Source organism: Tetrao urogallus (assembly GCF_951394365.1).
Source record: "Tetrao urogallus genome assembly, chromosome: 2".
Lineage (NCBI taxonomy): Eukaryota > Metazoa > Chordata > Aves > Galliformes > Phasianidae > Tetrao > Tetrao urogallus.
In genome coordinates, this window is record NC_136814.1 from 40,563,757 (window position 1) to 40,580,682 (window position 16,926).

The following is a 16,926-nucleotide window of genomic DNA, read 5'->3' on the forward strand; positions in this document are numbered from 1 at the left end:
ATGAATCAGCACAGCTGGGTGTGCATAATTTTCAAGTTATTTATGAATCAGTAACTTCACTTCCTTCTGAAAACCTGAAGTCTTCCAGCTAAATGAATACTTTGCATTCTATTAGCAAATACAAGAGGCAGCTTTTGTTGACTTTGGATAAATGGCATTTGGACACTGGCAAGCTGTGCTTATTAAGTGATTTACATTTATGTGTCCACAGGTTTTAATTTCATTTGATATATGATGCCCTATTTTGCCTTTAAAACTTTGCATTTCCGAACATTTTTTGTAATTACTGAAGTCAGTGATGATCATCTGAAAATACAGATGTCTTTGGAAAATGTTAAAATAATCATCTGTGGAATGGCAAAAGTGTGATGAAAAATCCTTCTCCTCAAGGTACACTTACTGGAGATCATGAATGGAAAAATCCATGGATCCTGCCATACACTATGGTAGCTGAGTTGTAGCTTCCTGCACTGTAGAAATTTATCTTTCATTCATTGACCTGTGGGTTTGCCTGTTTTAATGGCAAGAAAACTCTGAGATTTAGTGCTTATCAGTGGTATTTAGTGTGTTAGATTTCAAGTGACAGTAGCCCAGGTCTCTGAGAGTATGGGTTTGTGGAGCTTGCAGAGTCACAGTCTCATTGCTATTAATGAGCTACCTGGACTCTTTCATGTACACATTCTTGCACTGTGTCATTAAGTAGAAGGAAGACATTTTTTCAGGCAGTGAAGCTTTGAGATTTCGTTTTATTTTATGTTTTTTGACTGCCAACAGCTATACTTCATTATACATGGAAAACACATTTGGCAGCTTCTTTTCTTCAAGGTTCTTCTTAAAAATTACACCCAACAGTTGCTTCCAAAAGTATTTTTGTCTCAGTGGAATCTCCCTGGGCCTTCTGCTTCTTCAGTGAAGTGATAATATAATACCACTGGAGTGATTTTTCATGAAATTACATTTTCATGACTTCGGTCAGGAAGGTTCAATTCTGTAGTTCATGTTATTAAGTTACACTATATCTCAGATTAAACTTTGTCACATCAGTAAGTTTTATATATACTTTTACTTTTTTTCAGACAGCTTATTTCAGAGATAGGGACATCCTGAATTTTTTCATCACTGTGTACTTTCACTTTACTAAATTTTGGAATACATACTTATTACTTACCGTGTCTAAAAAACATCAATAAAGAGACTTTAATAATTTAACTTACCTAAAGAACTAACATTATATTTAGTAGAGGCAGGGTGGAGTTCAAGTTGATTAACATTTCCATGAATTTAATCTGCTTTTAAAATTACACTGGTGCTATTTTTAACATGAATGTTATATTTAGATGGACTCACCACATCCCAGCAAACATGTTTTTAAGGTCATAAAAAAGGGACACTATCTAATCTCTGTTTATTTTCTTTATTTATAATTGTTCACCCAGAAATAATTTAAAATTCAGTTATATTTAGAATGCCTCTTGTGACTGTGATAACTGCCATGTGATATAGTGGCATCTTTGCTTTTGCAGTCATTTCTCTTGGACAGCTAACCTGAGAGAACATTGATTATTTTAATGAATAACCATTTTTATAGAATAAAAAAAAAATATTTTAAACTATGATGACAATTTGAACGGTATGAATAATATCTCTGAAGAAGTCACTGCACTTGCAATTGCTTTCAACCATGTCTAGATCTGTTGGGTAAATTTTTTTTCTGATATAAATGACTTCATTATGTCATTTTGTCCCTATATGATCAGTAATTAGCAACTACTTAAAAAAAAAGCCCTCTTTCTTGCAGCGTATGCTTTTAGAACACATAAAATTTTTGCTAATAGGACAAATTTTTGTAATTAACATATCCAGGTAGACGTAACACTGCCCAAGTTGAATCATACCAAAATTTTTCATTTACTCTTGTGTTTTGCTTTGAAAATTATGAATAGAATAAGTCAGAGAAATGTCTTTATACAGAAAATTTTCTTTTTGGTACTTGTCTCTCTTTTGAGAGAGCATTTTTTCATTATTTCATGATAAAGTGACTAATTTGAATGCAAAAGTAGTATGACAATGGCAGGTTTTGGAAAAAAACCAGCAATATATTGTAAGTAAACATGTTCAGTCACTTGAATGTGAATAATAAAAGCAGAAATGTAATCCTGTTAGATTCTGATACATGCCTTATTTTGAGGAAGAAAAATCTGTCTCTTTGGTGTATCAAGGATAATTAGAGGTATCTAACAGCTACTTCAAAGGAAAGTGCCTGATTGCTGTTGTTTGGCTGGCATTGCATGAAGGAATTTTTTTTGTTTTGTTCTTAACATATTTTGCTGTGAGCTAATGTCCAGGTTTTGAAGTGCAGTTTGTGCAACTGAAATTATACACCCCAGTGGGATGCTAGTAAAACTCTTTCTCCTGTTTCCCTCAGTTTTTCTCATTACTGAGTGAAGAGACAGGACTGTAATGACAATGATGTCATGCAAACATTAGCAGCCTTGGAGATTAAGGCAGTCTTTTCGAAGAATGTCTGAGATTACATTTAAGTTGTTTCAAACCTATCATTAAATAAACGATCATTTGTCCAGCCATGCGAGTTCTAAGTATATTTTGCAGACTTTACAAAATTACTATTGTAGGAATATAATAAAACCCTTTTCTGCATTAAAAATAGTTTATTATACATTTCTATATCTCTCTATATTATATTTCTATATCTCTAATTACATAATAATTTCCAGAGTATCTCATCATTCTTACAAGTGAAATACTTTTGTGACGTTCATATTCCACATTTCAACACGTTCAAGATTTTCCAGCAGAGATAATGCTTTGGGACTGTATGTTAATGTCTACCAAGCAGATCTAGGAATACCTAAAGCTGGTGACAATACTTCTTGCTGAGATAAATCATGAACTTCTAGAGATTATTTCTAGCCTTTTGTGATTGCTGGTGACTGTCTTTTTAATTCCAGTTGCAACAGGATTTCACTCAGGAATGCTGACATTTCTCTGCTTTTTTACCAGAAGGAAATTTTAGCAAAGAAGCATTCACTCTGGGTATGGCATCTCAAAAAGAAAATATCAGATGTATAAGTTCATAGGCTGTTTAGATACTGTAAATTTTGAATAAATAGTATTAGAAGGGGATGTGTTATTCTAGCAACAAAAGATTGTAACTAGTTCAGTGCTGCTGTTGTGGGGGTGAACTAGAGAAGCAAGACATTATTAATTCCCTGAGCATAATATCCTGAAGCAAAACAGCTGGATTTTACTCTATGCTTTGTGTTTTTATGTTAATTGATACTTATTCAGAAAGATACAGCAATATTGACATAGCACTTTTGTTTAAATGCAGATTCCTTTGTGGGTTCAGTAGGAAATACTCTGAAATATTGTATTTGGTCGTATTGAACTTGAGACATGCAGTGAGAGATTTGACTTTTTTATGACCAAATGTTCATCAGACAGCTAAAACCATTACTTTTTTCTCAGACTCACTATGTTTATATAAAATCAATTTCAAATGGTTTTTACAACATTGAAAACGTTTGTCTGTTTGTTTGTTAGTTTTCTTTTTCTTTCATCACATCCTATCCACTAGAAATTTCCTCACTCCTGCTTTCTTCTAGATCTAAACACATTAAAGAAAATTTACCAGGAAAATATTTTTACATTCTTGTAGATCAACTGAGTGATAGATCAATATATAGTTGTAATTAAAATTGGAAAAGCTGAATTTAATTGAAAGGACTGAATAATTTTGATGGAGAACTATTTTAAGAATGAAAATACAGTGTATTTGCCTACTTATGTCATTGCTGCCTTGCAATCGTGCCAATGGAAATTCAAAAATCCATATTTCATATTGAAAATTATTTAACATGGATATCTTTGATTGAATCTGAATCTGAAAGCAAAGGACACTGCAGCTGGATTTCTAAAATGATAATGTATGTTTATGTGAGACATGAACTGTAGCTATGGTCTATAGAGAAGCTTACTTTTTATTCAGAAAACACACAGTAATAAATTGCCCTTTCTTTCATTGCTGTGTTTCAATACCTTGATACTGACTAGGGTGGCAAAGAAAAGCGTAGTTCACCCTCTGTAATCTCACATCTATTTCCTTGTTATTGCCAGCTTCTTTACACAGTATGGGCACATTTCCACTAGCAGAGTAAGCCACACACCTGTGTAGAAATGAGTAGAACTTTGTATTTCATAAGTCCCAGACTGAATTTGAGTTAGTTGCTTTAAGTATCAGGCTATGTGGATCTTCAAGCAGACCCAAAGGTGTTAACCACCAGAATGGAGTGTTGAGGCAGAATTTTATAATGGGACCAAATGTAATAAAGATTGTGTGAAAAAAAAATTAAGTACTGTATAAGTTCTTTTCTAAGTTCACTTTTTATTGCTAAGCTGTTTGGGAGTTTTAATGTGTCTGTTCTTTCACACTTCAGCTTTCTTTATCTTGCTACAAAATCAATTACTACTACTAATGTTTCAATAGAAAAGGTATGATGTCGCAAAGCCCAAGTGAATGCAAGGATTTAATTCAAAAACATAAACTCTGAAGAAAGAGAACACTACAGAAGTCACACTAAAGGAAGGAAAAAATAAAGGCAATTTATTTAAGTTTGTGACATAAGTTTTACACAGCACATTCACCTGCCAGTTCAGTCAAACAACACTGTATATGAGAGTGCTTAAAACATGTTATAAATAATTTTCCAGCTCAATCTTGCTTTCATTCAGCTTGGCTTTTTTACAATTTTCTGTAATTTATTCAGTTGTGTCCTTTCATTTGTATTCTAGCAGCTGGGATTTGATGTATTGATGTGTACTTACATAAGGAACATTTACTACCACTTTGTCCTAGTGCTCTGCACACATTAGGGTTTACTGCCAAAATGGCATGTTTTCTGGAATGGAAATATTTAATATGGCCTATTAAAAGAAAAACAGCATTCGGGGGCCTATGTAAGTTGTCATTAATAATGTGGTAGCAAGAAAGAAACTAGTTTATTTGATTGCTGCTAGTTGTAAAGAATAACTCTAAATCAGTGTATTGTTTCACTTATTGGCTTGTTTATATGAAGTCCTGATCCAAGGCCCCTTGAAGTTAGAGAAAATTCTCTCAACGGACTTAACAAAGTCTTACCTCTCAAATCTGGAAGGTGTGCAGGGCTCTCCATACAATCCTGCTCTGTATCACACCCATCTTCATAGCATTTGCATTGTTGAATGCTCTTCCTGCAGTGGTACAAGCTTTTTAACTACCTTCTGTCATGTTTATTTCTTCATTTACCTCTAGAGGCAGAAAAGTATCAAGTGAATTTCATTCTTTTAGGTGAGGATTTTTGGTGGTAGCTTGTTTTTCTTCATTGTCTTCCTGGGGATTTTTATGCTCTTGCACATATTCTTACCTATGCAAGAGAAGGCAAAGTTAAGCAAATGCGATCCATTACGGGAATCTGCAGTTATTTAGGGTAGCTTATTCTTTCAGAATTTCTTCATCAGTACTAGATTTAAATGAAAAAGATTTGTGAATGCTAGTATAGAAGCAAAAAGATAAATATAAAATTGATTCACAAGTTGTATTTAAATCAAGTAAATTTCACACCTCAGAAAGTGGATAGCGTATAATTTATGGATACTATGAACACAAAGAAGTCTTCAGGTCTTGAATGATATTATCTATACTCTCTATGTTTTTGTGTGTGTGGAGTTTATACCTCAAGGAATTATGGTTAAAGACTGCTAACCTGTTTTTATACTTTCTTTTCAGTTCTTGTTTCTGCAATAGGATATCTGTTTTAACCATAAAAAATTCTGTACTATCTTTCTGTGAAAAAAAAAAACCCAAACCAAACCACCATGTGGCTTTGATCTGATTGAATTCTTAGAGTATAGCTGACATATTAAACAGTCATCTTTCAAGAAAACAAATCTTTTCATAATTTTACATTCATAAATTGTACATATCTTCTCTTCTTGTGTTAAACCACAAAGCCAGAGTTGGTAAATCCTTCATGTAGTACAGATCTTCAGGGACAAAGGTAGAAGGCTACATTTCTATAGACGACATTTTCAGAAAAGTAAAAAATATAATAAAATTCAGTTCCATACTGTTTCTTGTTGCTCGTGATTACTGCTGTCAAACCATTGCAAAATTCAAGAGCCACTGTTTTATTGGTGGTTCTGTTTTCACTGATAAATGCTAGTTTTCACTGGTATTCCTGTCAGTTTCACTTCAGCCACATCATTTCTCTTCTGACAATTGTATATAGGAGCTGTAAGTGTGCCACTTGTAAATTCAGAGGTCACATTTACCCATTCAAAGATGATAAAAACAAAAAGCTGTTGTAGACATTGACTGTATTCACTGAAAAGAGATCAAAGTTACTTCCTAAAATATTTATTTGATATGACCACTGTTGATTAAAAATGTGTTTTATAATATGGTGTAAGGATTTTTAGGTATGTCATAAAAATGCATATAACTTAATTTGAATTTAAAATCATTACAATTATTTAAAAAAATCTAATATAAATTTAGTTCTGAATTGTTTCATAGTCATATATCTTTAAACATTCTTGGTAAGCTGAGATTTCCACTGATGTTTAAATTAACAGTGTTTTAAAAGTAAAAACAGTGATCAAAATACTGTTTCCAGCACTAATTTGCAATGTGGCTTAGTTCCAGTTGCTTGAATTTGATATTTATTGTATCAGTGAATAATGTGAGTGTATGGTAATACATGCCACAAAAGATGGTGTTCTTGTGTACCGAACTTCAAACCCATTGAGTAATGCCTTCTATCAACACCATGCATACCTTGTGAAAAGGAAGATGGCTTGAATGAGGAAAGATTTTAGAAGCAGAATAATGAATAGGTAGAAATGAAGAAAATGTAGGAAAAAAACCCATCATAATCAATTGCCAAAATCTACAAATTACCATTATTTCTTTCTTGATTTAAAAATAGCCATAGTGATATAAACTTAGATGCTCAGTGATACCATCCTTAAATTAAAATTTGCAGTTGTGGTTTTGTATGTGCCCTCTTATTTTCAAATAGTTTGAATAATGAAACTAAAAATAGTAAACCTCTAAAACCTACATTACCATCTGGTTTGCTAAAATATGGGAGTTTGGGCAAGATTATACTTTTTGCTGCACAGCTACTGGGCTTTTTAAAGATTCTTATCTCTGTTTGCATATTGCCTTTCAATATTTCCAACGATTTAGTGTTTGTCTCTTACAAAACCTTGATATAGAGTTCCAATTAGTTGCAGAAGTGATGCCAAAACTTAAATATGTATTAGTTTGACAACTTTTTTTAAAATTCTAAATTTTGAGTGGTATATTAACTTAACTACTCTTGACATTTGTAATATAATTTAAAACAGATTTGGAATAGCATGGCTGGGAGCTGAGGAGTTTGAATGAACTCAGTTTCAGAAAATCTGACATAACTGGTAAATCTTGTACTAGGATAAGTAAGTCTTATATTGGTAAAAGTTGTGCTGATTGTGAGCTGAAGAAGATAATCTGTTTTGAATTGTTGTCATAGAAATTTGAAGCATTTCAAGTTTGAAATTCTGTATTGCTACCTATTTTTTTTCTCTGAGGCTAATCCCTTCAGCATATTTTTGTAATTTTCTACTGATTGCTGTACCTTGACTTTAAAGAACCTTGTTGCAACATTTTTTTTGAAGCATTGCTTGTAGTCTGAATTATCTTCAGACTTATCTTATTTAGATAGCATAATTCACAGCAGAATAACAGAATAGCAGGTAACTGAATCTAGAATAGTAATGGCCGATAGGAGTTGCATTGTTGGATATTTTCATCTGCAAGACTGGACTTCAGAAACTTTTTAAACTATTTTGTTTGCTTTCTTTACAATGATTGAGAAGGATAGTTTCAAATTTATGACTTCATTGGTGTATATATAAGAAGAAAGAATAATATATGTTGAAACCAAGACTTCCTAACTCTGAAGCCCAAAGCAAATATTTTACTAATTCAGCAGAAGAAAAAAGAGAAATGAAGAATTTTATGCAGTTATAATAATTTCATTATAACCATTTTATTTTGTCTGACTTCCTAAAATGTCACTTATTTTAATTTCCCAGTGACTTAAATCCCATACAACTTTGATGTCACTTGAAGTAATTGACTGAAATATTACAATTATTTGAGCCAATGAATTGTACAGCTTTCTACATTTTTAATAGAAAAAAGTGCTATGCCTCTTTCACTAGAGACTTTTGCTTAGCAAACTGAGAAATATATTTGCAAATCATTTCTAAAACACTTCAGCTATTCCCTGTGGTTCTTGCTTCCCTTTCTCTTGTCCTCTTGGCAATGTTTGAAATATTGTGGGTTGTTTTTTTGTTTTGTTTTGTTTTGTTTTTGGTGTCTTGTCTGTTGGAATTATGTTTCTGCAGTAGCTCCACGTCTTCTGTTGCAACAGAAAGACCTTCTCATCCTGCTGGTCACTGTACCACTATATGCTATGTTTGGAAATTTAATACTGGTTTAAATGAAACGTTTTTTTAACTGAAAAAAAAAAAAAAAATCAATAGATTCTAAAAATAGAATAAATTCTTTCTTAATTTTGATACCTTTTAATTTCAACCATTCAGACATTTCCACTGCTTTTTCTCTGTACTACGTGGTGATGGTCATAGGCCATTGGTGCAGTATGCAACATATGGAATATATGCACTTCTTTCACAGGAACTTAAATGAGAAATGTGTTGATTTGGTTGTCTGACATGTTCTCCTATAACTGTAATATCTTTCAGTCCTATTCCAGGAGATAGATACATAAATGATTTAAAGTCAAATGACATAACAGAGCAGGTTTACAAGGTAGAGTGATATTACAATAAACTTAGTTTCAAACCATGAGATACAATTCATTACATAAAGAAGTAACTGCTAAATTTGCAGGGAACACCTCAGGATGCTAATGAATTCAGTGACCACATCAAAAATTCCGTGGTGAAACTTCTCTGTAACAAGTAGATAATTTGAATTATGATGATAGTGTCATTGTAACTGTCTAATTGTTGCTTGGTTTGTTGTTGTTGTTGATACTTTCATTAGACTTTTAAAACATTAGTTGAATTAAAAAAATAATCCTCTCTCTCTATACTTCTCTGGAGAGTGACACAGCCTAGGGGCAGCCTCTTTTGCCTGCTGCTGATGAAAGCAGGGTGGAAAAGCAGTAGAAAGGGAAAGTGGAGGACTTGTAAGACAATCAGCACGTGACCAAGAAGAAGTGATGTGAAAGCTAGACAGTGAGCGTATTTTAGCTTGGCCAACATTTCCATGATTCTATGTTTTGGTGTTGTTGTCAGATGTGTGAAAGGTTGGTTAGATTGAGTAAAAAGATCATTTTTAATGGATGAACAATGGGACTCTGGAAGGCCAATGTAATAATCATTTAGGGAATACATTTGCATTTAGCGAGATGAAGCCAAGCAGTGTTTTACTAGTGTCAGAGGATATGGCATGAGGCAGGGACCACATGCTGCAGTTTTTGAGGTTCAATCTGGGCACTGGAAAAAAAAAAAAAAGTCACTAGGGGCCAGAGCAGCACTAGAACTGCTTGTGAAAACTTGTCTTCTCACAGATCTCCTAAATTTGACAATGCCATAGCTTACCTCATTCTACTGTTTTCAGTCACCACTGAGAACAGAAAGCAGGTGGAGCAGGTAACCTTCTTGGGTCTTGTAGAAATTAAATTGGCTTAATAATGAATCTTTAGTTAGAATAGAATCTCTGATTTGTTAGGTTAGATCAGCTCTGTATTTATAATTTGAAACAATATTAAAAGCTTTTTTTTCCCCCCCAAAATGAATACAGTAACTTAGGATAGATTACTTACATATTTTACCAACATATCCTCTTTCCAATAATAAGTTACAGAGGTAGATAGGGAGCCAATAAAAGTATTTATGAAAGGTGGAATAGTCTTGAATGGCAATAAAAATACAGTTAGAAGAAGCAGACTGGACAGTTCTGAATAGATTATAGTATCAAGATTACTTAAATGAGAGAGAAAAAGATGAAAATAAGAGAACTGAAGTCACAGTCCTTGGGGATAGCTGTTGTGGGAGATTAAAAATTTGTTGTTGGAGATATTGAAGGAGGATGTACAAACCACCAAAGCAAACAGTATAATTTACTGAGCCAAAGAAAGTAAGAGAATGACTAAGCATGTCAAATAACAGGTCAAGAGAAATAAAGATGAAAACTGTAAATGATATGATGAGATGAATTTTGATGAACTGATTAGAGCACGAGATATTTGTTTGCTTTCAACCAAAATATACTGAGTATAGTTTGGATTTTTGTCACTGACATCAGTGACTGTAAGTCCTGATACACACAGTGAAAACACCTTGAATAAAATGTACCGCTTGAAGTCATAACTTTCATAGTGCTTAGTTTACAGAAGAAACTGCAGAAAATAGAACTTACTTTTATTTCAGAATTAAGATTTTGTGAGATTGATAAAAGAAAGCTAATGCAACTAAGACTCTTAGTTCTTGCTTCATTATAATGGTTTGCGTCCTCTTTCAGTACACATTCTAGAAAGGAAATTATACTACATTTTAACATCAACCAAAGCCTGAAAACACCACGTGGTGGTATGACTGACTTAATTCATAATGTTTTCCATCTTCACTTATTCCAGCTCTTTCATGTTTATTTTATGTTCCCTTCTTGAGTCATACACAATGCAGTCTGTTTAAATTTCTATGTGGTTTAAACATATGCTTTGTTTTGACAAACTGTTGACATGCTAGCTGGTCTTGACACAAATTTGAAGAGCTTGAGAAGGAAAAAAAAGAAAAGGAATTTTCAGGCTAGTTTGTGTTAGAAGAATTTATAGGTAAAGATGGAGCATTTTAAAGGTGAATTCTTTTAGTTGTCTTTTAACATAGAAGTTATTTAAATTCACTTTATTTTGTTTACACTGATGCAAACTTAACTCACTGCAAAGACGTTGACTAAAGCCATAGTTCTTTTCTTTTGAACTGCAGCTCGTCACTGCCACCTTGGATGGTAAACTCCAGTTGTTTCTGCCCTGAGATTTGCCAGCCTATGGAGCATTGGCCCTCTTGCTCTGAGAAAAGCGTTTTGCAGAGAGAAAGAAGACTGGTGACTGGCGTATGCAAGCAGCTTAGTATTCCCTTCAAAAGCATAGATTTCTTCTGAATTTATTTAAGCAAGTTCCTCAAACTGTTCTCAGTTTTTCTGTTGTACAATCTGTTGCCTTTATTGCAAAAACTACTCATTCCGACTTCTTGTCAGCAAATCACCAGAGAAGTGGCTTTTAGAGGACTGCTTGATCATTTATAGTTGAGTACACTGTAGAGCTTTGCTTATCTGAGACCACTTCACTCCAGATTGCAAATGCAGTTAAAATAGCAACTGTTCCTGTTTTAAAACTATGTCTACCTGTGCCCAAATATTTAAATTAATCTGAGAGGGAGAACTGCCTTTCTGAAATACCACAAGATTCTTTGTGTCATGTACCTTTGAGTTACTGGAGAAAACACAGATATTGTTTGAAATTGTTAAATTTTCTAAGACAGGATCTTTAAATTCTATTAGTCAGGAGTCCCAGTAACACCTTCTAGTCTTGGGCTAGTTTGATCTCTGCAGAAGGATCTCTTTTCTAAGTCTATGGGATTATCTCTCCTTGCTTAATGTGCAACTTGGCTTTCTGAGGCTTTCTGGTTACCTTCACGAAGGCCTGATGCTGGACAGCAAAGTGCTTTGGGGTATTTTGGCAGTGGTCACAGCATCATCAGCCCATTCCGAATAGAGTTTTTCATCCATCCATTACTTGCAGATGTGCAGCTCCATGGTAAACCGAGAATTTATTAACCCCTTTTTCCTTCAGGGGTGAGAGAATATGCTGTACCACACTGGCACTAAATATTTTCAAGTGGAAATTTACTACAATTTTGTCATGTTAAAAAAAACAAAAAAAAAACAAAAAAAAAAAACTTCCCCCCCCCCCGGACTCCTCAGAAATGCTTGAATGCTTGTGGTTTTGAGAATGGAAAACTTTAGCTGACACAGTTCAAATTTGGCAAAGTTGAGTTCTTGAAATCAGGTTTTCTAATGGCAAACATGAGTGGAAAAAAATAGTTGTGGATAGTGCTGCCGTCTTATAATATTATATTTTAAAATTTCACAATCAGTAGGCTATCCTTCTGAGATCAGTGTGATAGAAGGACATAGAAGAGAATATCTAGTTACTAAAGAGTTGCAATTATAAAAGGCTACTTTTCAGCATAATGTGCCTGCAGAGACACTACACCTTTGGTTTTAGAAAGGCAACTGTATCATTTTGTGTTTTTCAGCACAATGGCAAAAAATTTCTGCCATCAGAAATTTTCCTAGATAACTGCAAATATTTAATAAGCTATTCTGAGGAGTTTAAGTGTGCTTTCAGGCGATTTTTAAGCGTAGCACATCCACCAAATGTCTTATGAAAAACAGAAAACTAGCTTTGAAGGAACATGGATTAGTTTCCTAAATTATTTGCTGTGTCGACTGCATGGGAACTGTTAGTTCACAGCCTGAACCAGTGATTGAGCACCTGGTGAAGGAGCATAGCCAGCCCTGGGAGCACACGTGTGAGTAATTCACCTGTGCAACCAAAGGGTTGTGTGCAACCAAAATTCACCTGTGCAACCAAAAGGGGTCTGGGTCCACCTTCTCCCTAACCTCATTTAAGGGCTGGAGCTGAAAGGGAAATATCTCTGTTTGGAGATTGTCTTCTTTGGGAGTTTCTAGTGAGTCCTGATCTTCGGAAAGGGGTAAGCTGATCCTTCTTTATTACTGAGTTGTGAGCCCTTCTGAGAGATACAAAACTGGTTAAAAATAACTGTATGTACCTCCTCCTATTGTTGCAGTTACAATGTAGCATCTACCCTTGAATTTCAATATTTTGGGTAGAGGAGCAGAGTTTTCCTATCTGATTGATGCTTTGGGGGGGTTGGGGGGTTCCAGCTGAGTGTATTGAATTCTTTATTTAAAATAGAATTCAACAGCAGCTTGGTCTTTTATATTTAAAGGTCAGAAGATATGGGGATAGCCAGTGGTATTCTGAAGTGGATCCTTTTAAAATCTGTTTAGGGTTAAATGATTTGCAAAACATTGGGTACTATCTGTTTTCCAGTGTGGAATGCAGATGGAGTATTTTCTGAGTAGATACACTATTTGGACTTCTAGTAGATTATAGAGCTTAGAAAAAGTCAGAAGGGGAAGTGGGACGACATGGAAAATAGCTGATAGAAACAAAAAGAAATTGAGAAACTGTGTCTGAGGTAAAACAGTGTGGTTTTACCCTCTGGGTATATGTTGGTTGTTTATTTGTGGGTAACACTGAGTAATAGTGATGCTGTTAAATAGTGCCTTAAGGAACAGAGCATGCCCCGGGTCTCATGTTGTTTCTCTGTGGGTAGGGGAGACAGGCAAATATGTGTTTCTCCTGTAATTTTGATTGTTTCCATTTTCATGCAATGATAGTAGGGAAAGCCAGGCAGCAAGGGGCAGGTTGCAGTTGAAGCCTGTACTGATAAGGCAGGTCTAAGGTCAAGTCACCAGCAATGAACAAGAGCCTGTATACTGTTCTCGTAACAACCTACACCAGTGGAGGTGACCTGCTGTTGCTATTGCTGAAAAGCACCACCATCAGTGTTCAGCAAGCATCAATGAGTGTCAGTGGGTGCTGTTTTTCTCTTTCCCCCACATGGAAGAATGCAGTGACACCTGTGCTTTTTAAGTACTTCCATGTCAGATGCCATTTTGTCAGACTGCCCCTCTCTGCTGTCAACCACTTATATTATGTTGCTGTGTGACAGGATGTTGGTGGGAAGGTTCAGCCCCTACTGCCATACTACCACCATCAGCCTCTAATGTTGTGAGGCAACGGAAGTTGGAGCCAGTGTTTTCAGAGCAGTCATAGAAAGCTATGATAGAGAACAAGGGTGTGGAGAAATCAACATGTGGCTAGAAGATGGGAGGTTAGAGGAATAGAGGAAGCAAGTTACAGCCTACTGCCAACATTTCATTTTAGATATATTACTGAGGGGAATGAGATGAGATGTAGATTTCTAGCATTTACATCCCTACGGTGGCCCCAGGAGAGAGCCGGAAATGCTTAAAGAGAAGCCCCCTGGCCAAAGCGCACGGAAGGGCTGAAAGAGAAGCCCCCTGGCCCAAGCGCACGGAAGCCATGGCAGCCCCTGGCTGGATCTGTTTCTCCTTTTTCCATATGATACGTGGGATTTTGGAAGGCCCGGAAATTGGGAGACATTGATATGTTGAGGGATTTCCTTTTCATTGTGGCCCCCAGACAAGAGCAGCAGTGGGAGGCTTTGTTGTATGGTGACCTGTGAGACATTTTGTGTGAATCCAAATGGAGGGGTTTGACACAGGCAACTGAAAACTTGTTGCAGCCTTAGAGAAACCTGCTTTGAGCTGTAGATGTTAATGTCTTAATGGGGAGGGTGGTTTCTCCACCCCAGCTCTACGGGTGCTAATTGCTGCAGAGGGATTACAGCAAATTAAGCATTTGGCTATGCATGCTCTCCGAGCTGTAGCTGAGGATGGAATGCAAAGGCAGTCTTTTATTAGTATTAAGCAACAGTCCCAAGAACCATATATGTCATTTCTGGATAGGCTTAAGAACTCGTTGGAAAAACAGGTTGATAACAAGCAGGAGAGAGCTCTTGTGTTTTAACAGCTAGTGATTGAAAATGTGAATGCTGACTTCGAAAAATGCTGCATGCTCTGGAGAATCTCACTAAGGAACTGATGCAACAAAAGCTGCTGGAGTGAAAGCTATCGGATCTCAGCAACTGGAAGCAAGGTTTGCAGAGCCTGAGTTTATGGTTCATTCACCACCGCAAGAAAAGGAGGATCAAACCTCCAGGCTTGGTGATAGTCAGTATGTGGGAGCTGGAGCTGCAAAAGCTGCTGCTGAGATGTATGCTGGTGTTTGGAGTTGCACTATTCTAGCTGTTGGCACTGTTGCAGTGTATTTTTCTTAAGCTTTTAGCAGTTGTTCAGTGCTCCAGAAAATTCTAAGATAAGCCTAACAATGTTTAAAGTATGTTTGAAAGTTGTGCTATGTCTGAATTCTAAATTGGAGAACAGTATTTGCTGTAAAAATGACGTGTTCATGTGCAGTAGATTATCAATATAGGAAGCTTTCTCATATTTGGTTGTATAATCCATCTTGACTGGCTAATGTCTTACCTGCACCTGCCTGGCTTTCTTAATTCTGGTTCTGATTATATAATTTCAGCGATTTAAATAATAATAGATTTCCCTATTTAAAAACAAAAACGAACGAAAAAAAATACAAGAAAGGGGGAGTGCAGGTATGACCTCTTAGGAAAGAGTAGCTAAAGCATGCTATGTTCTTAATTTTTTTAATCATTTACAGTGATAAGGTGGGACTGAGGCTATGCTTTTGTCTTAATAGGAATATGTCCAAGATGGATACCAGCATGATGAGTCTGGCCATATCATCATTTGCTGTAACATGAACACAGTACTTTTGTCAGTGGTTTGGACTCTTACCGACAAGACGCTTTGTCAGCTGCCTCACCAAGGAATCATAAAAATTGGAATCGTTGGGTTAGGTTTATATGGACTATTGTTTGTGCTCTAAAGAACCCATTGTTTTTCTTCTTTCTCTACTAAGAGAAGGGGGAGATGTGGGATAAAGAAAGTCATTATCATGCTAATGAGTAAAAAAGCTTAGTAACTTGAGCCAGATGTAAACACACACAAGGCACCTGGCTCCCACATGTAACCAGTTGTTCTTGCACGGGTATGAAAGGTTGTAAGCACTTTCAATAAAGATCCTTCATTCTGCACCAGCAAGGGAGTCTGTGCCTCTTTCACCACATATACAGGGGAGCTCAGAGCCCTCTTGCCACACAACTTAGCATTAAGCGTTGATCTGCCTATGGGTGGGAAGGCTCATGGAGGGATCTAGACTGGCTGGATAGCTGGGCTGAGGCCAACAGGATAAAGTTCTTACAAGACCAGTTACAGGTCTGCACTTTGGCCACAGCAACCCCAGGTGATGCTACAGGCTTGGGGCAGAGCAGCTAGAAGACTTTCTCCAGAAGGGTGTTTAGGCACTAGACTAGGCTGCCTGGAGAGGTGGTGGGGCTGCTGTCCTTGGAGGTGTTCTAGAAACATTCAGATGTTGTACTGAGGAGCATGGTTTAGTGGGAAATATTGGTGATAGGTGAATGGTTGGACTGGATGATCTTGGAGGTCTTCTCCAACTTCTGTAATTCTATGATCCCCTGAAATACTTAGAGGTTTAATGAATTAATTTTATTCAAGGACAGTAAAATGATGCTCTGTCAGATACTACTTTTCATCTTATTGTCTAAGTTGAACTTTTACCTACCAGTGTGTTCCTATGACCACTTAAGGCAGGTTCTGCTCTTTGGAGTTCTATACTTTAGTAAAGTATCAGTACTTACTCTTAATTTTGTGAGCATGTGTGCTGCTGAGAGTGGACTCTCTCAGGCATTTTAATAACTGTCAAAGGATAACAGTATACTTCTAACAAACACATTTTTGTGATGTTTAACTGAAGTCCTTTTTTGCATATATTTTCATGAAATTCAAATGTCTCTGAAAAAAAAAAAAAAGATTGGACCAAAGATGATGTAAATGCTATCCCATCATTGAGCAGAATTACAGCAGCAGCAACATTGACTTAACACAAAGTGCAGTGTGTTCCAATTCTGTTTAAAAGCATATGGATTAATTTTATGCTTTGACCAAAGTTAAATGAAGCTCAGTAAAGTATTTGCACTGTTTTAGCTAGTAACCACAAACTGACTCACATCTTC

The 16,926-nt window shown here is 35.8% G+C and overlaps 1 protein-coding gene across 1 annotated transcript in view; it reads left to right on the forward strand.

The window, feature by feature from the left end:
- Positions 1 to 11,112, forward strand: part of WDR27 (WD repeat domain 27) — a gene marked incomplete at both ends in the record, with an annotated part of 88,868 nt that extends 77,756 nt beyond the window's left edge. The window contains one exon of the mRNA XM_079532972.1: positions 11,065 to 11,112. Coding sequence (XP_079389098.1) covers positions 11,065 to 11,112 — 48 coding nt within the window. The remainder of the gene's footprint in view (positions 1 to 11,064) is intronic.
- Positions 11,113 to 16,926: the final 5,814 nt, after the last annotated feature.